We start from the raw sequence: 24,828 nt of genomic DNA, 5'->3' as shown, positions 1-24,828 counted from the left end.
CTTAGATTTTCTCTGACACGTAAGCGTTGGAGCGTTTCCCCTTTGGGCCGGGCGCTGCGATGCTTGATACTCCTGTCAATGTTTCTGATGCACTCTATGCAACCGCTGGTCCTGAGACTCCATTACTTTAAGTGCCTCATGGGGAAATATTTTCACAGCCCCTCAAATTCTTACTTGTATGCTGCTCTAAAGACTCCCAGGCTTTGCATGGAGTGAGAAAGCCTTTGAATGACATGTTTGTGAGCATATTGTTACAATCAATGCACTTGTTGGCCTGTCTTGCATACGTGTAAATGCTTTTCTTTTTCTCTCTTCAGCCTTAAGCATGTTGTTGTGTTCATCTCTGCTTGTTCTTTCACATGAGAGGTTATCATGCAGCAGCCAGTCCCCATCATAAAGACACCATGTTTAACCCCAAGATGATTTAGTGTTCCCTGTGGTCAAACAGAACAAAAGGCTTTATGATCATGTTCATGTTTTATCCAGTGAATTACACGTCTGGGTTTAGTTTTCATTACTAGACGTGACTGTTTCCTGCATCTGTGGAATGGAAAAATCTGTTTTACTTCCTGAATGCCTTTAGTCACCCACATATCTGACCTGCGATTGAAAAAAAAAGCATCTTTGCTCTTTTTTCTTTTTTTCTTATTCAAAGACGTGCGCTTGAGGTCCTGTTGTTGACGGGAAGCTGTAGAAGCTCGCAACGCCTCCTTCTTGGAACACTAACTTAAAGATGGCTAGTTTATTGATTAACATTTGGACAGGATATCAGTACGTCTTTAATTATTCAGAGGTCTGGGATTGAAACTTGGAATCCAGAATAGCCCGTTTCTACATCAACTAGCTGCTTTTCTCACAAAAAGTGCAGACTCGATACCCAACCATGCCATCGTATCGATGATATATCATCGATAAAGCTAATGAAGCTGTTCGAGTCCCTGGACAGATATAAAGGTTGCGAAAGAGAATCCTTATCTTGACAGTTTGACTTTTAACATGTTTTGACATTTGAACTAATCTTACTAATTGTGCCAACACGCTCCGTAAACATGACACCCTACAGCTCGACTTCATCTTCTACTACATGTATGTTTTTGCTCAGCCAGAGTTTTGTGTCTGTCCTCAGGGTACAGGGGTCAAAAAGGAGAACGAGGTCAGCTTGGTCTGGGGTTAACAGGAGACACGGGATCCATGGGGCCGCCAGGTAAGAGGCATCTTCTTTAGTACGATGTAATGCGTGTATTCGAAGTATGTGGTCAAACAGAGGCTTGATCGATTGGTTGAGCAAACGTGTAGAAAGTAGAATGGAAGGAGTAAAACAGTGGAACAGAATTTTGTGAGTCAGCAACATGCATCAGCGAAGATGTTGGTGGACTGGTGTTTCATGCTCTTTTGTTTTCCACTGGCGAGTTTTTACTTAACTGCATATATTATTAATACAACTATTACTTAAAACTGCACCCATTAATGTGTAGCTTAACAATGGATCAAATATGTGTAGAGTGAAAAGGGTCATTCATTGTGTTGAACCCACGGAGACTCTGCTGAACGCGGAGGAGCAATATGCTGCTGAAAAGAATATTGCGCTTACTTTCATCAGGTGGAAACATACCAAATGAATGCCAATGCTGCTGTGTATCTGCTATAATATGTCAATGTGTTCACAGCCTATTGTGCTGCCTCCCGCTGCACAAACAAAATAAATGAATGCTTTAAATCTTAATTCTACACCTAGGATTTAACAGTAGTCAAAGTTTAAAGACAACATGATTTGAAGGATTTTGAAGATATTTTTGGACTGCCACTAAACCATCAGCCATAGTAAAGCATAAGGAAGTGCAGTATTTGCACCTGTATAAAATAGCACATGCTTCAGTCACAGACTGGCCAGCCCTGCATTGCCCTCCTCCACATCTACTGCTGTTCATCAGATTTTATGACCACCGCAGGGCGGGAAGTGTAGCTTATCTCACTGTGATGAGAACTTTGGCTGTGTCAAGTCTCAAACCTCAAATTCTATTTCAGCCTTCATTTAATATCTCATCATGTTGGAAATAAACGCAACTCCCAGATAACATTATGTTTTCTAAAAACTCTAAACGCTGCTGTGACACAAATGGAATCTCAACAAAGGACGAAATGCTGCAATGACGTCCGTTCCAAAAAGTAAAAGCTCCGCTTGGTGTTGTCCTCATCAAAAGTTTCCCTGAACACAACCAAAGATGTCAGCTTGTCCCCTGCTCCTGTGAGCTAACAAATAACTCCCCGTACCCCGGTGGAGCGATAAGAAGTGGGATTACCACTTGACTTTCAGCCTGTGACAGGAGTGTATCGCTGAACCTAAAGTCACTCATCCAACTATGTATGTGCATAATGCATGTGTAGGGCAAAGGGAGCTTGGCTGTAGGACAAATCACGGCTGTTAAAAGACATCTTCTCCAGGCGTGGACAGTGATAGGGAGCCCGATTTTGGCACAACTGGCGGGCGTTAGACTCCAGCTGGATCCTGGAAAGAATTTAAAAGTTGAACAAACTGCCACAGTGTCTGGCCACTGCTTTGGCTCACTTCCTATAGTCCCTGTTGAACGGAAGATTATTTTTACCAACCAAACTTTCTGTCTCCTGGCCATTGTAATGAGCTCGTACCGCTTGAGTTCCACATAGAGCAGGCTCCCCCTGGACCACCTACAGGTTCATGGAGACTGCGACACATGAGTCGCATACAGGGGACTTTTCCAGTGCTGGCGACAAGACTGGGAGCATCTCAGTGAACGACAGCTGCTGTGATATATGTGAGCGTGACCACCATCGCCTCTTGCTGTCTTTTTCCCCTGGACTCTTTGTACCCTGACAGACCTGGACGGTGCTGAAGCTGCGCTCGCCTGCGGTGCATTAACTCTGTGCAATGGCTAATTAGCAGAGTCGAGCTAGCAGCTGTAAGAAGCCACCTAGACACAGGGGAGGGAAGCATTTTTTGATGACGCTTGTGCACCTTTGCTCCGCTACCACCACCACAGCACTGTGGAGAGTTTGTGTGTGAGCAGTTAAGCAGGAGATGGATGTGGCAGTAATGAAAAGGGCATGTTGTGTTTTCAGAGGGAGGAAAAGGACAAGGCTGTACTTGCAATTGCTTTTGTATAAACTGTAGAGGGGACAGGGCTCCCCCGAGCTGTGACTGGTCTGACTGATGTAATGGACACCTTGCTGGCCTGCAGTGGGGAGCTTTTCTTTTTGTTATAGGCGTGTGTGTTATGTGTGTTGTACGGACAGTAGTATATGAGACGCAAAGTGGACACCTTTGCAACTTCAGCAAGCTGTTGCTAAGTAACGTGAGGTACTAATGTCTCATCTGCCGTGATGACCTCAGCATATTGGAGAATGAGGAAACGTATTTTCTCTGTCCTAACAGTGAAATTAAAGAATGGGTTATTTATCTCCACCAGGGAAAGATGCTTGCATGAGCCGGTGAGAGAGTGTCGACGGCTAATCTCACATTCTGCTGCATCGAACCGCAATATGTTTTGTTATGTCTGCCTGCTCAAGGGCTTTCTCAAAGCACCTATTTATTGCTCGTTTTATACTGCCATTGATTGCCTGCTGGCTCCTCACTTACTGCCCTTAAAGTAGCTGTACTTGTAACATTCACAGCATTAATATAGCAGCAGACTACTATTTACTATGTAAAGATACAGAGTAGTAATGTCTACCTGAGCAGAGAATGAAGACGCTCCCCCTGTGTGTGTGTGTGTGTGTGTGTGTGTGTGTGTGTGTGTGTGTGTGTGTGTGTGTGTGTGTGTGTGTGTGTGTGTGTGTGTGTGTGTGTGAGTGTAGGTGTGTGTGTGTGTGTGTGTGTGTGTGTGTGTGTGTGAGATCTGCACCGTTCTACTTGTAAATACGTTGATTAAATATCATATTATATTAATTAGCTTTTCCAATATGGGTATGAGATATGTATGTATTCAGTACATAATGATCTATTGATGTCCACTGCAATAATTTTGTTACAGTTTTATTTAAATCATTAACTCTAACAACTAAATGTTGTCAAATAAAAAAACCATATGAGGGGGGCAGCTAACCATTGTTTACAATATAGATGAATCTGTCTCTTTAGTTTTTTATTCATTTGGTTTATGTCACTGCGTAATGGTGACACTGTTATTAAATGACCTCGGACCTGGTTTTGCATTTCTGTAAAGCCATTTCTTCTTACCTATCTTACAACACTCACCAATCACGATATTTCTGCAATGAGCTAATATCGGCTGATGTATCGACCTGATTGTATCGGTTTAGCTTCAGGAGAAATATCTGAGGTGGATATATAGCATACTGTAGCCTTTTATATTAAAACCAGTCATATATGATGTAATATATACTTTCATGCAATATATCACCCTACTGAAATGTGATAAAGTGCAGCCCGGCGCAGGAATTAATAATGACTAATTCTCTGTCAAGGCCCTCCTGGGATCACTACTCAGGGCCCACCTGGCTCTCCGGGGCCCCGTGGACCTCATGGGAAATGCGACTCCAGTGACTGTTTCCTTCCGGCCCTTTGAACCCAGCAGAGGACGTTCCAGTGCTGACGTCCAGCTCAGTGCTGCAGCCACAGAGCAGGAGAAGGTCGGCCTCGCTTCCTCAGCTCTGGTTTATCGGACAGACTCACAACTGGCCTCTTTTGATCACTTTAAAACAACATTTGTATGCAGTCGGGATTATTCTTTGATGGGTTTTGTTTTGAATGGAAAAGAAAACCTTTTGAGGTTTTTCTTTTTCTTTTTCTTTTTTTTGCAATGTTGTACTTTAAAGTTATTTCTTGCTTTCACATCCCCTACTGTTATGTAATTCATTCCTTGCCAACTCTCATTATGTCTTTCAATACCATGAAATGACTTTGTTTCATCAAGTTCAGTCCTGTCAAAAAAACACAATCTTAATTATTTGTTTGCCTCCTTAATGGGCGTGCCTTTTCACTCTTCTGTCCTTATTCAGATAAGCCAATGTGCTGGCAGAAGGTACATCTCACATTTGTGTGTGTGTTTGTGTGTGTCTGTGTGTGTGTGTGTGTTTGTCAGAGCGAGAAAGAGATTAGCTGAATGAATATACTTGTTTTGTGTGGAGGTGTGAGAAAATATTTGATTTTTGAAAGTCCTTATGCAACCAAAGTGCATCAGATGTGTCTGATATGGAAATTATTTATTAGAAGCGTGTTCTTCAAGAACGTACGTACAGATGGTAATAATAATGGTAGTAAATGTAGCATGGATATTCAGTAAAGTTATTACTAGAAGTTGCATTAATGCATTTCTGGATTACTGAGAGTTTTATGCATTATCACTGACACATTTACATTGTGCATGATAATCATTTTTTCAAAGAGTCTGCAGTATGATCATTGACACAGATGTCCCGTCTGTCTGTTGTCTGTAGGCTACGCGTCGGTACTGACCGACATATCTTTTGTAGTACGAAAACCTACAGCTCATACTTTGTGTCTGAAACTACTGTGTTTGTAATACATCGAGGGCAGATTTGAAGAATGTACTTTAAATGTTTATTTAATGAGTGTGACGTGACCTCACATTCACCTTTACTGTTGCTTTATTCTGAAGATAAGTTGAATGAGTGATTGTGATTTTTCTTTTTTGCTTCCTGTCTAATGGGGCCTGTAATGGGACCTGACAATACAATTACATAAGCAAGTTGTCATTGTAATGATCTGATAAGGTTCTCACTTCTATTATCACTGTGTGTGTGTGTGTGTGTGTGTGTGTGTGTGTGTGTGTGTGTGTGTGTGTGTGTGTGTGAGATGGTGATTATTAACATTTACTGTTTACATGGTGTTGTGTATGATGATTCCTCTGGTTTATTTGTATATTTATGATTTTCAGCCACAAAAAGGAAATCGGACTACTTCACCACAACTTCAGACTTGTGCTTTTGGTGTGCTCATCATTGTACTTGAACTTTCTCATTGTTTTAACAGTATCATGGTCTACATCCTGGTTTTTCACTCACTGACCAGCACTGTGTGTCACTATGTATCGTCTCGCGGTTTGGATTTATTTATTTGCTATCAGAGGTTTTCAAGCCATTTCAATGTTCTCAACTAATTTCAGAAGGTTTTGAGTCTTGAAATTAATTCTCAGTTTGAATAAGTTTAAGAAAATGTCTTTTCATCCAAAAAGTAAACTTTATAATCACGCTAAACATTTAACTTTTATATATTTTCTTAAAGCTTTTATTTTGAGCGCTGTTTAATGAGTTTTGACTCAAAGGCTTTCATTTTACTTTTAAGTGTCCTGCTGTGATTAATGTTTGAAAACTTCTGTGGGTGCATCTGACATTGTGTGACGTTATAAACTTGGCTCTTTCTGTATATCATCTGTTAAGATCTGTTTGACACTTTTTTTTTTTTTTACTTCATCATACTTAACATCATAAAAAGTCATCAGGCTTCTTTTACACATATGAATCAAGAGTAATTTTTCTCAGCATGCTGGCTTGGTTTTATCTCTATCCGTGTGAGTGGGTCTAATTTCAGATGGGTGTTGAATCAAATGTCTGCCGCTGCTTTCATTTGTGAGTTTAAAGAGCCCCCTGCTGGACATGCAGCATTTATTTTCTCATTGCGTGTAATGTGAATGGAAAACAATCTTTCTTTGGGTTATAGGCTACATAAAATCCCCTCCTTTTATTGGCTTCTGCCCTTTCATCATGCCAATTTAATATTTGTTTTAATGGGTTCCCCTTGGAGAGAATAAGGCCGACCTTGACCAAATTCAAATGAGGCAGCATCAGTGGACTAATGTGATCTAAACTTTTTGGTGTAGGCCTACTGTTGAGAGCAACTCTGCGCATATTTAGCTTGAATTGATATTAATGTGCGCCGGTTTGTGACTTCAATTTAGCTAAACTGTATGATAACTAGGGAGGACACAAAATGGCCACTAATGTCACAGCCCACTTCACTAGCAATTTGGTGCCAGCCAGCTTTACATCGCTCCGAGTTAAAATCCAGTTATTCTAAGTGTAAAGTGTTAGATGAAAGCAAACTGAAAAGATGGAGGTTGGAGCATCCTTCAAATCGAGTGATGTTAAACATCCAAAGATTGGCTTGTCAAATAAGGCAAAAGTCCTTTGAAACAATATGTGTTATACTTTATATTTCATTATTGCTTCTTTTTATTATTGTAATGTAAGTTGATCCTGTTGCAACATATAATCTAATCTTGTAAATAAGCTTGTAATGAGGGGGAATATGGATCAGCCTCTCAGCACGGTCCCTCGGATTAAAAACGTCTGCCTGCTGCTCTCAGTGTAACTCCTCTCTGCTCCTCTATAAGCTCATGTCCTGCTGTGGGACTTGAATGTGTGCTTTTGAAAGTCTTTGTTCTGTTTAATATCTACCTCAGTCTTGGTTTACCACATGTCTACATGACTAGCCATTTTAGAGAAGAAGAAAAAAAAAGAATAAAACACAAACTGTTGCCTTTTACTGACAAAAGTAATCGATACCTCATTTGTATGTAGAAACAGACGGTCCTGGATGTTGACATCAGTACACTGCAGGTCGACTTACTGGACGTTCGACAAAGAACAGGGGCAGTAATGATCCAGTGTGTGTGTGGTTACCAGGTATCAGAGGTTATATTTTACACCTTTCTTTGCTGCATCTTTTATTTACACTGATTCATGGCACCTGCCTTACATGTGTGCAATAAATGTTATTCAGTGCTTTATTTCCTGTGTTCTTGTGTCATGTGTTTGGGCTCTAACACAACCTGGCAGTAAAATGTATTTTATGATACACTTTGTTTGTTAAACGGCAGTTATATATATATATATATTTAATATTAAGTTAGTTTTAACAACATGAACTTCTTTAAGAAGTTATATCATGAGAAAACATTTTTATATGTTTAAATGTTATTCTGAATTACATGTTTTAGGTTCAAATTTGATTCTTGACCTTGGAAACAGCTTTTGACAAAAACAATCTTGCCTTAAAGTACATTTAAAATTGGACCTTTCACATCAAATGATCTTCATCAGCAGATGGAGTTTGCCCAGTTGTCATGGAAATGTCGATGGAAATAAGTAGATTAGACTAGACACCCTTGAGATGCTCCAAAAAGATATTTGATATTTGAGCGTCTACATTTCGACAAGTGGGAAAACTCCATCTGCTGATGAAGATCTTGTGATATGATCGAAAGCTCCAGAGCAGCTAGTAAATGGATCTTGAGGTGAGGTTTGTTTCGTCGACTGTGATATCTTTGTTTTTATTTTAGGTTTTGGAAAAACTACTGAGAACTTAAATGTTGCATTTGCTCATATTTGTCACAGAATTTATCATCACAAAATTATACCAAAATACAGAATGCAATAATCACTTCATGTGTTGTTTTCTTTATTTGTAACATTAATTGAGGGTCCCCCCTCATCCCTAAAATATCTTTCCATAAATGCACGACTGCACTCTGTTGTCATTATGTACAATGAGGCAAAATCTCACATCAGGTTGTTTTGTAGGAAATATAATTAACCACAATTCAAACATTTTTTTTACAGATTTACAACATTTTCAAAAAACTGAAGTCAGTGTGACTTGATGACATTTCATCCTCTCTACTTTTTACTTTGAACGGCAACACTGAAACAACAGCCAGACAAGTAGAACAATATACTTTTAAAAGGGGCTTTCAGCAGGTTTATCTTTGGTACATTAGCACATAGCAGAACAAAATAATTGGAAAAAGGCACTTAAACCAAACAAAATCCTGATCCTGATTTGCTTTGGGGGGGGGGGGGGTATTCGAAATGTTCTGAGAGAAAGTGGAGGAGCTTTTATTGAAGAAACCTGTAAATGGTGAGCATAAAAATAAAATGCAGGCAGAGGGTGCAAGGAGAGTGGGATAAACAAACATCTCTGGTCATTTAATTTCATCTCAGAAATGTGAACGCACCTTCCTGAAGATATCAAAACATCTCTCAGGTAGAAAAAAAAACAAAAAACACAAGAACAAGCTAGATTCTTGCAGCACATCAAAAACAATGTTGGGGGGGGGGGGGTTTTCATGAAGAGGCTGGCTCATGATGGTGATGTGGCCGGCACAAAACATGCTCGCAAGAATAGAGGTTAATGGATGGAAGGCACCACACCAACCGCAGGCCCTGGGGAAAATAAACTGGGAGAAATGTTGTGTGCTCAGAGGAGCTAATCCAACAGTCTTTCTGTCCATGTCAGAGTGGCTCTTAGTTCCCCGCAGGTCCCTTCACATCCAGAGACTGATGAGCGGCCCCAGCCTGGAGGTTGCAAGATGACGGGTCGCAGTAACCATTGGGACCGGCTGTACCGGGAGGCCCCGGTACACCGGACTGTCCGGGAACGCCAGGAGGTCCCCTCTGCCCGTCCCGACCATCCTGACCGTAGCCAGGTTTGCCTGGCTCACCTGTGATCACAGCATTCATTTTAGGATGCTAGTTGCTACATTTAAAGGATCGATTCTCATTTTATACATCTATTTTTGTACGGCAGTCCCGTGCCCTTAAATGCAGCGAAACAGTTTTGGGTTATTGTAATAGACGGACTCAGAAAAGTGGACCCTTTAAGATAGAAAGGCAAGTTTATTAAAAGGCAAAAGTTACTCACCAGGAAGTCCAGAAGGTCCTGGCTGACCTTTAGGTCCCCGCGCAGTGAGCCCCCTGGAGCCTCTGTCTCCCAGTTCACCTGTAACACGTATTACGTAATGAAGATATTTGTGTACAAACATGTCATTGTTTTATTTGATGCATGCCAATACATTCATTACCTTTGGGTCCTTTCGTTCCAATAGATCCTGATGGCCCTTTGAGTCCTGGAAGGCCCCTTGCTCCACCCTGCCCAGGGAAACCATTGTCTCCTGGAGGACCAGTTTGCCCTGGAGGTCCAGGTTTTCCAGGTAAACCAGCTACGCCAGTCTCTGGCCTCCTTAAACTAGCAGCTAACTGGGCCAGCTGTTCTGTTGGAGCAGAAAGAAGACGATGAACCGGATGTGATGTAATTCAACATATGCATAACTAGCTGCAAGACATTGAGTGTTTCCAAACAGTTGTAGCGGACAGTTATCAAGGGACTTTTTAATACATAACACTTTGTTATAAACCATGCGGTAGCATAAGCTCATCTCTGAAAGCCTGAAAGCAACTCTCATAGAGGAGATAGTCCAAAAGCTCCTGTACTTGAGTCAGAGTGAAGCAGAGAGAGGTGAAACTGTGGTCACGACATCCCTCGAGCTTCTCCTGTTTTTCAATCTCTTTCTGTAGAACCTCAGTAAATTGAGCAGAAAAGAGATAATACTCTTTATTTCAGGCAATCAGCAACAGGAAATTTATGTTCATGGTGCATAGGATCTAATATTAATCTCCTGTGGCTCCTTGCAGCATGGTATTCTGCTCTTGAGATTTTAGTTTCCTGGCTCCTGATGAAAATTCATGCAGCAGCAGCTGCTTGACTGCTCTTTTTTTTTTTTTTTTATATATATATATATATATTTCCTTTCCAAGCAGACTCTGTGCATTGAGTGGAGGAGAGCTGGTCTGCTGAAGGTGAAATGAATTTTTCAGCACATCGGGTATAAAAAAATCATGAGTGTAGGCGATGAGTTGTGAAGACGTACAGTAAGAGCAACAGAACGAAGAGAACAGAGGTTGTGACTTCAGAGAAACATTTCTGAAGAGGGGGATCTTTCATCCATCACATTAACAGAGACTGAAGCTTATTTCATGTTTTGGTTATTAGGCCGTCCCTTTTTTGAACTTCAGAGTATTCAGCCGCCACCCAGATCAATGAGACAACGGAGGGGCGGCTCTATGTGTGGTTGTGTAATGAGGCATTGTGGGAAAGATTAAAGTCATAAAATGAGGCACAAGGGAATGATGAATGGGGTCAAAGGCCTATCAGTTCTTACCTTGCATGACTCGCATGCAAACTTGTCTGATGTGCTGATCGCTTGGCTCTTTACCCTAGAGGGGAGAAAAAGATTACTGAATAGATTTCATGACATGATGAAACATTGACCGTGTGTCAAAACTCCACAGTACTGTTACCAAGCAAAGACAGCACGCTTCCTGTTTTACTGACCTGCTTTCATTTGAAAGATTACTTTGGTGGAGAAAATTCTGCTAATTTTGAGCTTCTAAAACATTTTCAGAGCACCTTGATGTAATTTGATACGTTAAAATATGAAGATAAAAGTGTAGGGATTTATTAACATTTTAAAAAAAAAACATTAGACCCTAACTAGTAATACGTGTTGAGAAGATGAGTAGGTTGGAAGGAAGGTTTGAAAGTAAAACATGAAGCGACACACTTGTACAGGATGCCACTTTTTTTTTATAAGGATGGTGAAGTCATGACCCGCCCTACTCTGCCTCTGATTGGCTCGTAGTACTTGTTGCCTTTGCTACTGAGGTTTAGGTATGAGGAGTGAGATTGGTTAGGGTATAAAGATCATGGTAAACCAATCAGAGGCAGAGTAGGGCGGGTCACGCTGTCGCCATCCTAGGAAAATAAATGTTGCGTACAGGACACAGGGAGGTTTAATTCAAAATTGTTAACAAATTAGATTCAGTTAGAGGACGGACAAAACTCAGAACACTATCATGGCTTTATGTAATTGCTACCAATACACTGAATTCAGTTTATCAAAACTCAGGATGTCGATGTCAAAATACATGATTAAAAAAAGTTGTGGGGTTTCTTGGTAAATTGTATACTGTACATCAGGAAAATCTGCTCATATGGAAATGTTTTGTTGTTTAAAGCATGGCTAAAAACAAATGACATGACCCCCCTGACCAGACTGAACAATGTGATACATACTGCCGTACAGATATTGTAATTATACTCAAACACTTTAGTGTTTACTCTTGGACCTACCGCGGGGCCCTGGGACCCTCTGACTCCAGGTAGACCCCTGTTCCCCTGCATGCCCCTCGGTCCAGGTGTGCCAGGCGGCCCCTCGATTCCCGGCTGGCCTCGACTTCCCTCAGGACCTCTTTTGCCAGTTTCGCCGAGGTTACCGACCTTCACAGGAAGTAAGACCAGAGAAATGTTTCGAAGCTGCAGCACTTGCTCGATCGAAATGCTGAGACACCAGGTTAGAATGATCTGTTTGAACTCACCTCTCCTTTAGATCCAGATTCTCCTGACTCACCCTAGAACACCATTCATAAAACACAGAGAAAAGAAAGGACAAATGCACTCTGTTGAGATCCTCCTCTGTTATGAATAGTTAAAATAAGTTAAATTAATAGTGTTAGTGTTGGTGTAACAACTTACATGATCCCCTTTGTCTCCAGGGTTTCCCTCATCCCCTTGTGTTCCCTATGAAAACAGAATCTGTAAATGATTTATGCAAAGCAACCCACTTTGTATTTAAATGCAGCATTACTGTTAAGAGTTAATTATCATTTAGTATGAGGGCTTTATACCTGTTCTCCTTTGGGTCCTCCCTCTCCCCGTTCTCCCTGTAATAACCAAGACAAATGAGTTAACTTGCGAAATGATCATTAGTGTTGTGAATATTCTAGTTGTCCACACTAGAGGGAGCTGATCAGCTGCTTGAGCATTAATCTCTCTCTCTCTTACTGTTTAGGACACTTGTCCTAAAGTTGAAAAGGTCTCTGAATGGGACTGTGCTGTTTTCTTACCCTCTCTCCCTTCACCCCGGGCAGGCCAGAAGGACCAGGGAGACCGTGAAGGCCGAGGTCACCTTTGGGTCCCTACAACAAAGAAACATGCACATCTGATTAGAAGAAACATCTAAGCAGGTTTATATATAAGGTGTGCTGAGATCACAACAGCCTTTAAAAGACAACATTATGCACTTTGCTATTTCACAAAGCATACCACCTGTTAACATGGCGGAAATTGCTGAAATATCAATAGTAGTAAAATAACTATAATTTTGGGCATGTTTGTGGGCGCCATTGCCCCTTTGATCACTGAGCGACTGTCTGAGGAATGCCAGGGGAACAGAGAGCTCATTCAGCCCGCTGCTTACTAGTCTCCCCTTACTGTGAAAGTAGACCTCATGTGAGATCCAGCCTCAGTCTATTCTCTGAGACATTCCAGTGAAACAACAGATACACTCTGAGGCGTCCCTCCTTCTTCAGCTCCATTCACTCGAAATATCAAAAGTGCATGTAGCTGCTCAGCCTTTATTTCCAAAATAAAGGCATGGATAAAAAAAAAAAAATAGATATAAGTTCAAATCTAACTTTAATCTAATTGTGCTCTTCAACTCTTCAACTCTGCTCGTTACTTACCCTGGCACCTAGCTTGCCAGCTGAACCTATAGGGCCTTGTTCTCCGACAGCTCCCTGGGAAGAAGAGAAAATAATAAGAAAGTAAATGTTAAAATGAACATTTGAACAAAGTAAAAAACGGTAGAAATCCAAGCAGGAAAAATACTCACAGGTTCACCAATCGGTCCAATAGGTCCCAGCTCTCCCTGTTCTCCGCGCTCACCCTGAGGTGTGACAGTGAAATGACACAGTGACACAACGGAGGTGACAAAAATCACGACAGTGTCTCAACACGTGCGGCTACTTACTGCTTTGCCGGCAGGTCCCATTGTTCCGGGGAGGCCTGCTTGACCAGCGTCCCCCTGTGCAGAAACAAACAAAGTTGCTTTCAGACTTTGACAATTTAGAAAAACTCAATGGATGCAAGAAGTAACTGATACTATTTAATAATTGATGGAGCAAACAACCTTAAGGCCACTCAAGCCTTTTGGTCCAGGTCCACCAGGCAAACCCTAAAAAAGAGAGAGCATGTCTTAGAGAGATGCAACAATTACAAGGAGAACAATTTCTAGCAGGAAGTGTCATTTCTAAAAGAAAATGCAGCTTGCTGTAAGAAACACTGGAAGATGAAGAAGGCTTAGAGGATACAAAATGCATTTGGTTTGAGCTTTTGACCCAAACAAGCTTAAGGTGATAAACGTGATCTGGATATTTGAATTAGGTGATGACTTTTACGCCTAGGAAAATCTTTCTTAATGCTGCCAAAGGCGGGCTGCTCGTGTTTGCCAACCTTTTCTCATTAGTGCTTTTCATTAGACTAATCACAGATTAGTGGGCTGGAAAAACTTTCCTTTCCTTTTTCTGCCAGAGGAAGACAGAGATTAGTGTCTCACAGCATAGCCTGCTGTATGTGTACCATATCACAGAGGGATGGAATTCAATAATATGTCTACTAAATGTCAACCTACAGAAACTTTATTTATTGTCCTGCAGCAGGCATGGGCCATGGCGCTTTAAACTGTACACTGAGGTGCATCCAATCAGAGTCCATCAGTGTGGGGTCAAAGGTCATACTCACTGGAAGCCCCTGAAGTCCGACCTCTCCAGGAACGCCTGACTTCCCAATGCCTCCCTGCAGGGAAACAGAGAGGGAAAGAATGAAGCTCCAAACAGCAAAAGACTTAATGGGAATACATTTTAAAATCATGAACTGTACCATTAAAACATACTCGTTTTAGTAATAAAGTAGCAGAAATGTTTCTCTACCTTTGTTCCAGGCATCCCAGGAATACCCTCGCGACCGTCCACACCCGACAAGCCCTGGTGATAAAAAGCACAAACTGAAATGAGCTGTTGGCAGACAAATGTGTCTGGACATTTAAGCTTTATTTGTCATCATTGATCAGACACTCACAGCCCCTCCCTTGGGACCTGGAACCCCTGTGATTCCTCTCAGCCCTAGAATACCCTGAAAACAAAGCAACAGTTCATTTATTCAGTTTTGTTAAAACCGTACAGCCAAATTCCAGCGATTCAGTGTTTATTTCTTCACCTCAAAAGGTCTATGTTATCAATGTGTCAACTTACCGTTTCACCTTGAGGCCCAAGCTCGCCCATCACGCCTCTCTGCCCATGATCCCCCTGAAATAATGTATTGAATCACACGCTACTCAATCGTACTTTATTTGCTGCCAAATTGTAAGCGCGTGTATTGTTGGAGAAACTTACAGTTGCCCCTGCTACACCCTGGGGACCTGGACCTCCATCAAGACCTCGAGCTCCCTGCCAGAGAACAATATTAGTATTGGTATTGTAATCTGTTTAGATGATAAACATTTCAATCGATATCTAATATGGAATCCACCCCGAATTCACAAGTTATTTTGGAAGGAGCTGACGTATATGAAAGGTGCTATGGGTTTAGAAATCATAGGAACATTTACCAGTTCTCCCTTGGAGCCCATCATTCCCATGGCTCCACGAATTCCCTGAGGGCCCTAAAATAACAAACAAAAAAGGTGCCTCAGTGAGAAAAAGAAGGAGAACCTGACACAGAAAAAGAACAAACTGTAACTTGAAAGACTCTAATATCATATAATAAATGTGGTTTCTAACCGTTGGTCCTTGAGATCCGACCTGTCCTAGACTTCCCTGGTCTCCCTCCTCACCCTGGATGAACGAAAGAGAAAGAACGTTAGCAGAAAAGCAGCATGAAGTTCAACACTGAACAGCAAATTTAACTTCATTATATAAGTAAAACAAATTTAACTGAGGCTGCTCCTATCAATTTAGTGTTAATTAGAAAATTAGGCAGCCTTCCTTGAATAAGTTAAATACCCATTTTTTTTCTAATGAATTGCACAGGGGGCAAAAGCAAAGAAATTAAATTCAAATTATCGCTCTCCTGCTTTGCTAATTACAAATAATTGATATGCTGACTCTGGTCGACCTGAGGAGGCATATCCATTTCAGTGGATAGGGGCTCGGGTGTGAGGCTGCATGCGCACTTTTTCTGTGGTTAAAAAGGCAATTTCTTCATTTAATAATGTGTATTAGAAATATCTATTAAGACATGTAAATAAAACATAGCTGATAATCAAATATTACACAACAAACAGAAATGCTTGAGAGGAAATGATCTTAAAACGATCTCCAATGAGTGAAAGATGAAAGTCAGAGTCAGCCAGACTATTAATAGAAATATTTGATAAAAAAAAAAAGGCTTAAGAATCTTCCCGTATTGTCATAGATTTTATTGTTATATATCTAATAAGAGATATAATTGTTCCTATTGGTTTCAAATACAAAATAAACCGCTGCATGTTTCTAACTGGGTCACACAATCATATTTCTCTCCGGGTGCAATTTTACTTCTATTTTAATGTTCTTCTTTAATATTATGACTTTATACATTTTCAACCCCGGCACAACATCTGGTTATTTTGTTGTGAGCTGTAAACATCTTTATATTTGTGGGTGGAAAACAGGCAGAAGGCCCCCCGCATGAAACTTTCAGTGAAGGAGAAAATCATTCTTGGGTACGCGGCGCAGCCTGACAGTAAATCACATGGTGGCATGGGGTGATAAAGGGAGATAGGCCCAGACTCATTTCCATTTATATAGTGCATAGACACATTACAGGGAGAAGCTAGTTGTGCTTGAACATCATTTCAAATAAATCATCCTCCATGCATTGCAAGGAGTGAGAGGCATTACACACAGGCATGTATCACTTCCTCTTGAAATAGAGCAGCGCAAATCATACTTGTCTCAAAGGTGCAAAGAATCCCTTTTTCACATTTAAGTCATGCATCATTTTTCTCTGATGTGGAGCGTTGTGTCATGTGTGACAGTTGTGGAGGAAAATTCATATTTTCAAGGAACTATTTATGCAGTTTTATGTGCGTATCAATTTAAACTGTTGATGTTGAAAACATTTCATATGATTAGAAATACTTGGCTTTGGGGTAACGAAACAAGAATGACATATTTTACCTTGTGCCCTTGTTTCCCAGGTACTCCTGCATCACCTTTTCCACCTTTGTGACCCTTGAAACGTACAGAGAATAAAAACAGCACAGATTAAAAACATTGTATTTTCGGGCACTAACGGGATTTTAGTGCAAAACAAAAACGTAATCTGCGCTTCTCACCTTCATGCCAGGAAGGCCAGGATGTCCCGAGGTCCCAGGTGGACAAGAGTTTGGACACTAAACAACAACATGAAAGTCAGAAAATGTTCCTGACAATTTATGAAAAGTAAAATGTCATTATCAACAGAAAAACGAAGCTTTACCAGGTCAGCACTGCCTTGCATTCCAGCTGCACCCTGAAATGGAGAAAGAGTGGACACTTTTATAATGTGATTTATCAACATCATGATGGATCTAAAGAGCTTGTAAATCACCAGATAAAAGGCTGTGTGCAATGGTGGTATCGCCAACAAGGCCAAAATGTAAGTCAAATGTAATCATTTGCAAATCTGTGTCACTTACTCTGGCCCCCGTTGGTCCACGGGGTCCCTGTGGCCCTCTCACACCTATGGACCCCTGCAAAAGGACATCAAATGTGTCAAAAACTACACACAGAGAATAGATGCATTGCACTCTCTATTGTGTCATTGGGAGTCCTGGCATGGACATTGCTCTTCTTTGCTTTACTGTGAATTATACATTCTAGTTAGGATTGTCAAAAGTTAACTTCTAGCTCACAATGACACATTATACTATAAAGTCAACACTCTATATGCAAGCTTTTTTTATCATTAGAATCTTTATGCTTTGATATTTCCTTTTTTGTGTTTTCCCAAATAAAATATTGTTTGGATCAGTGCCCTCTATGGTGAAATGCATTCAGTATTTTAAGAAACATCCATAAAACATCCACTTTTTTCAGTTTCCCTTTCTTGCACAAATGTACCTCAACCAGATTTTAATCAGTAAAATTGAGCGTGCTTTCAAGTCTGCAAATCCATTTTAGCTATCTCACTTGTTATATGTATATGTTATATACTCATTCAGGAGAATTTCAAGTTACTATTCTTACTCTGAAAGTCCATGTTTCATATATAGTAGAAGGTGATGCTGATCTTTATCAAATCATGATCTGTAAACAGCTTTCTGGTGGCAGTGGCTTCACCTACATTCAGTATTTTTCACTGCAGCTCGGAGCAACCTTCACCTTTTTTGTTACCATGGCCGACACATGAAGATAAACAGGTCTGTTCTGTCATTGGCTAATGGTAGCATTTCACCACCTCAGTGCTCATGTTGGTAGTATTTGATGCTGCAGTGTATTTTCTAGTAACAGCCCATTCCTCAGTCTCTACTCACAAGTGGTCCAACTTTTCCCACTTCACCCAGAAGTCCTCCAGGCCCGGGTGGTCCCTGTTCAAAGTAACATTTCAGGTATTCAGTATTAACACATTTTAGACCACCACAATGTAATATAAACTGTAGTATTTGTTGTGTAGCATAAATGACTTACGGGGGGTCCATCAGGCCCAACACCCTGAAAAGAGACATATACAGTGTGACATATACTGTGTGATGTATATAATGTGTTATACATGAGATTTAAACAATAAAATATAGACAGCTTCTAGACTATGTGATTTCCAGATAGTCACGGTTGATCTGATCCTTGGATCGACGGGAGGAAAAGATACTCACAGTGACTCCACGAGGTCCAGATGTTCCAGGTTCACCCTGAAGAACAAAGACAAATACATTAGATACATAGAAGTAGAAATAACTACTAAAACACTGTGTTCAGGTAAAATTGAGCCGTGTGAGCCTGCGGTTAACATTCCTCCAGCTCAGTCACATGACTGCGCCGGCCACACTTGACCCAGCAATGTTTAGCCTAATGAGGACCGATGTTGGGGCTTCGCTCCCCACGGAGATTACACAGAAGACTTGCAGGATTAAGTCTCATTTGTCATGAGGAATTGGTTTATGCACTGCGGCTCCCGCTGCTATGCCAAAAAGACTGGACAGCAGCTTGGCACCATTTCACTGACAGTCTCTGAAGCAGGAAAGCAAAGGCTCATTAGTCACTCACTTTCTGTCCGAAGGGACCGTCGGGCCCAGCATCTCCAACAGGGCCGGTCAAACCCTGCAGAGGAGAGACATCATGCTTAACTAATGCATCATAAAAAAGAAAAACTTAGAGCACTTCAGCAACTATTTATTTTCACCTTACATTTGAAAATTATTCAACAGGCAATTAATTATTTCCCCATGTGTCAATATTTGTAAATCCAGCATCAGATGTCCATGTATTACATCATCATATCATAATCATACTCCAGTGGGAGGAGTCCTACGTATTCATAAGTGGGATTAATACCCCCTCCTCTGAAGTGGTTCAATATATACTGCACTGCAGCTCCACGTTGGTCAGTCACATTTAAATCAAAGCTCTGTTGTCGAGCGCGTCATGACGTCCACAGGAGCAACTTCACAGACACACGTCGGCAAAGGGGCAGAGGGCGAAACTCTCAGACTGCAAACCAAGCAGAGAGCAACATTCCTCTGGCTCATTTCAAACAAGCGCACTGAAAGGAATCATTCCACACCGTTTTGAGGATTCTCGACAGTAGATACCAACAGCAGCCAGCCAACAAAGCTGCTGTTGTTCTCATAATTCTGGTAGATGTATCAAGGCATAACACACCAACAAAGGATCATAATGCATAAAACAACTGCATTATATGAAATGGCATTCTGAAACTCATACTTTATCAACCTAAGCCTTTATGGTGAACTAAAGATCCCCTACAGCCCCTCTTTGTCAGTCTATCATCAGCACCAGTATTGTGATTGGATGTTTTCCTAACCCTCCTTTAAACTCCAGGGAGCAAAGTTAATTACACACAGTTCCTGGTTTACCTTCTTAAAAAGGAAATTTGAATTTGTTCATCCTGTTTAATAAATTCCTCACATTTTTGCACACATTCCCCCAACATCCCATGCTGAATGTGAAATCCCATTGGTCACTCTTCTGCAAGACTAAAAAGTGTAAACATGATCTTTGATGGTGGGAGGATCACAAGTTGTAGTTCCACCCCCTTGCAGACTTGTGGCGAGCATATTGCCCTTGTTGTGGCCAACAATGCAGATGTACTGTATGAAATTTGCATGTATTACACAATATGAAACAAAGAGCACTCACGTCATTTCCAGGAATTCCAGGTAATCCCGAAGAGCCGGGTTTACCTGCATCTCCACCAGGTCCCTGAAAAAACATACACACATATTTCAGTGAATGAGTCTATTTTCAGCCCTACCATGAAAAGCAATGTATCATTTTATTTTCGTATTAAATGTCATAATTACAGCAAGTCCCTCCTCGCCATCTTCTCCCCTTTCCCCCTGAAATGAAAGAGATGAAATGCTTTAAGGTGAGCCGATCTTAGTATTTGCTACGTGATATGGATAATGTTACACAACTGAGAGTACTTACAGCAATGCCATCAATTCCTGGGACACCTGCAGGTCCAGGAGGGCCAGGAGGTCCTTGTGTCCTCTGAGTAACAAAATAATAACAATAGAATTAATTATATCTGAAAATGTTAGCTTACATTTCAAAAGAGGCCCTACTAACGTGTGCCATTTCTTATACTGACAATATGAAAAATGAGAACAGGTGTATTGGCTTATTGTCCGTTGAGACTCTCTGGGACACATTGACATTGCTTACAGTCTATAGAGGTGATTTGTGATTGCAGAATACATCAGCATTCTAAGGACTTTGCAAAAGGAAACATTTAAAAAGGACACTGCAGAATAGACTCATCCTTGACTTTTTTTTCAAGGCACTTGGCCAATCAATTTACTGGATGAAACAACCTCATCATCTCGCCAAAATGAATCATGTTATTTGGCACCAGAAGAACACTCACCTGCACCTCTGTCACATCAGTCTATAGAGACAAATAGAGACACCAGAGAGAGAGAGAGAGAGAGAGAGAGAGAGAGAGAGAGAGAGAGAAAAACATAATAAGTCTTACTTGAGCGGAGCAGATAAGGACAAGCTGCAGAAGCAGACCCAAAAGTGACCCTCTAACGCTGGGGGCCCGAGCCATGATCTCCCCGTGGGCAGGAAAGGTGAACGTTGTATTCCTTTCTCTGGGATTTGTTGGGTTGAAGGAGCCCCCGACAAAACAAGCCAACTGAATCGGCTTCAGCTATCTAGACCGTCCGAGGTCCCATAGCCATCGGGGGGCTCATGTATATTCATACAATGTTTGGTTACAGGAAGGGATTGGAGGGTTTGCAGACGGGGCACCGCGGGGAGGGGCCTCAATGCAAACACCACCAATAAGGCAGGGTCAGCGGGTCATTCAACCTCTGCTAATGATTTTATTCCAACTATATTTTAGATGAGACAAATGTAAGTTTTCACTGTAGTCGTGAAAAATATCTCGTGAGCTATGTGGGCAAGTGAAGCAAAGTTCAAAGACACAAAACAACACTATCGCTTTTACGCACACAATTTGCGTGTTGCTTGAATTTATTTCCCCTCTCCATTACCAGCAGGTTAATCCCGCTAAACCAATATGCGACTTAAAGCTCCAACACCTCAAACTACAAACTCCATTATTGTTCATAATGTTATTTATGAATATTATTTTCTTACCAATGTCCTGGCTGGGAGGTCATGACAAGCCTCTGTCCGGGCTCGCGTCACGTCGCAGTGAATCAGCATTGACTGGAGTTCAAACTTGATAAATGCATGAAGGGAAATAAGACATTAGCACAAAATGGTCATGACAGATGTACAGTGCACCTAATTCTGGAACAAGTTGTATGTTAAGGCTCCACACATCGACGCTGTGAGACAAGAACAAGAGGCTGTTTCCAAAATGAATTAGAAGAAAATAAAGCCCGGACTCTGGATTTCCCGCATCATGCGATGAAAAGTAGAAAGCATGCTGTGTTTGCGCAATACATAAGTGACAATCTCAGACTCATTATTGAAACATTACTGTGAAATCAAACGCCTATATGGGAGTTAAAATGTGGTCAAACGTGAATTTGTCATGTGCACATGCGCCTGCATCTTTGGAACCCATCCACCTGAGCTGCACAGTGTGGTATCGCAGGATTGTTTAGCCTGTGCACAGCTCGTATTCTTCGCCAGGACCTGCAACAAGTTCTACATATTTGTCGGTAAGGTCGTAATGGAGACACAGCAGACTTCAACTATAGTGAACATTGTCACAGACAAACCAAACAGGAGGGTGACAAAACGTAGGGATTCCCAAACGTTCGCATGTCAAAGCAAAAACTCCTCTATGCTTGTTTTTCCGAGCATTAATGCTCAATAATATACTTCAAAGGCGTATACTTTATTGTAAAAGGACACACAAACATGGTGTTCCTCTTCAGCTCAAAATATATTAAATTATAAAGTTTGGCGCACGTGGATGATCACTCAAGCGACAGTGAACAAATATAAACCATATAAACAAGGCTTTCATGCGAAAATAAGTAAACATGGTTTTCTTGGAATAACTAAGTCACATGTCAGTCAGAAAGCATTGCACACTGGCGAAAGCTCTAACTATTCATCATGAGTTCATTACATTTTGCAGGTCGCCTAAACATTAAGTAAACTGAAAGAACATGCATCACATTTAGTCAAGAAGAAAGGCTAAACGTGCCTCACTCGTAACAAAATAATAAAGAATGACGAAATGATAATTGTGGAATAATGTACTTTAGTGTACTGTGGTGGAATTCTAAAATGTCAGAAATGTATAGATATTGCTTTAGTTGCAAAAGCAGCAGGCTCGGTGCTTTGACAGACGTACCGGAATTGCCACCACTGGATTGTCTTTGAGTTTCCCTATCAACGTGAAGCCATCCAGACTGACTTTTTGTCGGGGTGGTATATTCTGAGAACCGACCATGACACAGTCGACGAAAAGAATAACAGAGCGCCTGCTGACTTGTAGCAGGACTTGGTGCCACTGATCATTGAAAAGAAAAGCCAGACGGCTGAAAGCAACAGTCTGCCTCCCGGTGTCCAGCGCTGTGAAGGTAAACTCCAGAGACTGAGACTCCCCGTTGAGTCTGACGGCCAGCTGCTCCTTTCCATTTTCATACTGCATTTGCCAGATATTCCAGTTTTTATTGATGGCGCTGCCACTCATGCGCAGCACGGCCACAAATGCAAACTCCTCCGGCAGCCCCAGGGGATAAGCTGATCTGAAACATAAAGGATGTACTATTATACACTCACCTTTAATGTTCGATTAAAAAACAGAAAATATTCCAATAAGGATTTATGATCTCTGTACTAAACATTAATTGTATCATCCACTATTGTCCCTTTCATAATGGTCAACATCCTATATCTCATCATATAAATGCAATGTGTGTGTGGTTTATTTTTAAAGTTGTATTCCAGAAGGAATGTGGTGATACAGGTAGAGTCAGTCTCTAATGTTCAGGACCATGGAGAGGGTAAATGGCGTTATACCAGCTCAACCACTAGGGCTCAGTATTCACTCGTGCAACTCCACTTTGACGCCCTGACGCTTACCGTGTGTTGATCCTGAAGTTGAACGCTGGGCCTATTCGATAAGCAACGTGCTGTGGAGATGATCCGGTCACCTTTTTAACTGTGCCCCTTCTTGCCAGCTCAGCAATGTGGAACTGGGACATAATATAAAACCCTAAGAGCGCAGGACAAAGGAGTGGTTAAATGTAAAAATCATCTTGCAGGTGCATGACCTTGGTTAAATCCTACTGTATGACAAATTGCTATAATGATTATATGGAAGGGTGAAACAATATACTTGTACTTACAGTATACCTTGTTGCTTTTTCCAAACTATGGTACTGTAAGATGATTTTTTACAGTTTCACAAACATACAGTATCGGCATAATAAGTATGAGTTTTACTGTTTGTGTGTATATATATATATATATATATATATATATATATATATATATATGGGACTTAAATTATGTAGTTCTATTATTGTGCAGGTAGGGCAAATACAAAAGCAAACTGTTTTTTGTGAATCCACCTGGGAAATGATCCTCCCCAATGCTGATCTGAGGGCACATGGACTGCTGCTCCATATGAATACCAACTTGAGATGAAAATCTCACAGCTGCAAGATGGAAACAGAAAGCATCCAGTTAGCAGTCAAAGTGTGTGTGTGTGTGTGTGTGTGTGTGTGGGTGTGTGTGTGTGTGTGTGTGTGTGTGTGTGTGTGTGTGTGTGTGTGTGTGTGTGTGTGTGTGTGTGTGATGGTGTGTGTGTGTGTGTCTGTGTATGTGTGTGTGTTTGTTGTGGGGAGGGAATAAAAGCTCAGTGTTTGGAAAGCTGCACCACTGCCTTGAATAAATATTAGGCTAGCTGTTTGTGGCTTCCTCTTTAACACTTAAGTTCTAGATTTGCCTATTTTAACACATGTGGACAGGAAGTTAAATGTCTTATTAAGTTTAAATAAATGCTTCACATACGACAAGTTGTTCCTTTTGACATTTGACAAGCAAGCTGCCAGCATTGTATTAATTATCTGACACTGTTCACATGACCACAGTTGATACTGTAATATAATACCTTGATGCTTTGTCAGTATGAGTCTATCAGTGTATGCGTACCATTTAATGCACAGCTGAGTCTATTCACAGGCACACAGCTGGACTCTCTAAACCAGCAATGTTTGTGCTGCTACACAGACCCAGGATACATGTCATAAAATATAGATAAGAGCAGCAGTGTGTAAGGAGGTAAGACAAAATGATGTGAACGCCCCATGGAACAAAAACTATATGTAGTTATATAATAAGTGCTTCACATCAATGACTATCAATTAACAGAGTTTGACAGCTGTAAATGAGGTCTGCAACATAAAGAGGTAACAGAGCTCCACAGACCTCCTTGTAAATGCATTAACGAAAAACGGCACAATTATTCAATACGTCAAGAGGAACATATGCCGCAGCACATGCCGAGCACAGAGAAAGTGCTTCAACAAAGACGAACAGCAGCAGAGGTTATAATTA

At 41.1% G+C, this 24,828-nt stretch overlaps 2 protein-coding genes across 2 annotated transcripts in view; one reads left to right on the top strand and one right to left on the bottom strand.

Moving 5' to 3' along the window:
• The window catches only part of LOC306703265 (uncharacterized protein), a 92,303-nt gene extending 84,798 nt beyond the window's left edge, over nucleotides 1–7,505 (top strand). Inside the window, exons 51-52 of the mRNA XM_079169177.1 lie at nucleotides 1,127–1,204; nucleotides 4,462–7,505. Of these exons, the coding sequence (XP_079025303.1) occupies nucleotides 1,127–1,204; nucleotides 4,462–4,562 (179 nt within the window). The 3' untranslated portion in view covers nucleotides 4,563–7,505. The remainder of the gene's footprint in view (nucleotides 1–1,126; nucleotides 1,205–4,461) is intronic.
• Nucleotides 7,506–9,261: 1,756 nt separating this feature from the next.
• On the bottom strand, nucleotides 9,262–20,884 carry col9a1b (collagen, type IX, alpha 1b; the record flags this gene model as incomplete). Its single annotated transcript, XM_079168607.1, has 32 exons — nucleotides 9,262–9,458; nucleotides 9,659–9,736; nucleotides 9,819–10,007; nucleotides 10,956–11,010; nucleotides 11,927–12,073; nucleotides 12,172–12,204; nucleotides 12,329–12,373; nucleotides 12,481–12,516; nucleotides 12,700–12,771; nucleotides 13,318–13,371; nucleotides 13,467–13,520; nucleotides 13,605–13,658; nucleotides 13,764–13,808; nucleotides 14,375–14,428; nucleotides 14,563–14,616; nucleotides 14,711–14,764; nucleotides 14,884–14,937; nucleotides 15,025–15,078; nucleotides 15,240–15,293; nucleotides 15,412–15,465; nucleotides 16,792–16,845; nucleotides 16,950–17,006; nucleotides 17,093–17,125; nucleotides 17,292–17,345; nucleotides 18,129–18,182; nucleotides 18,283–18,306; nucleotides 18,468–18,503; nucleotides 18,859–18,912; nucleotides 19,972–20,034; nucleotides 20,136–20,171; nucleotides 20,263–20,325; nucleotides 20,810–20,884. 32 exons carry the CDS (start codon nucleotides 20,882–20,884, stop codon nucleotides 9,262–9,264), a joined length of 2,040 nt encoding a protein of 679 aa, XP_079024733.1.
• Between the last annotated feature and the right edge of the window lie 3,944 nt (nucleotides 20,885–24,828).

This window comes from Pholis gunnellus (assembly GCF_910591455.1).
Source record: "Pholis gunnellus genome assembly, chromosome: 11".
NCBI lineage: Eukaryota > Metazoa > Chordata > Actinopteri > Perciformes > Pholidae > Pholis > Pholis gunnellus.
Note: the sequence above shows the minus strand (reverse complement) of the source record. Positions and strands in the feature narration are given on the sequence as shown.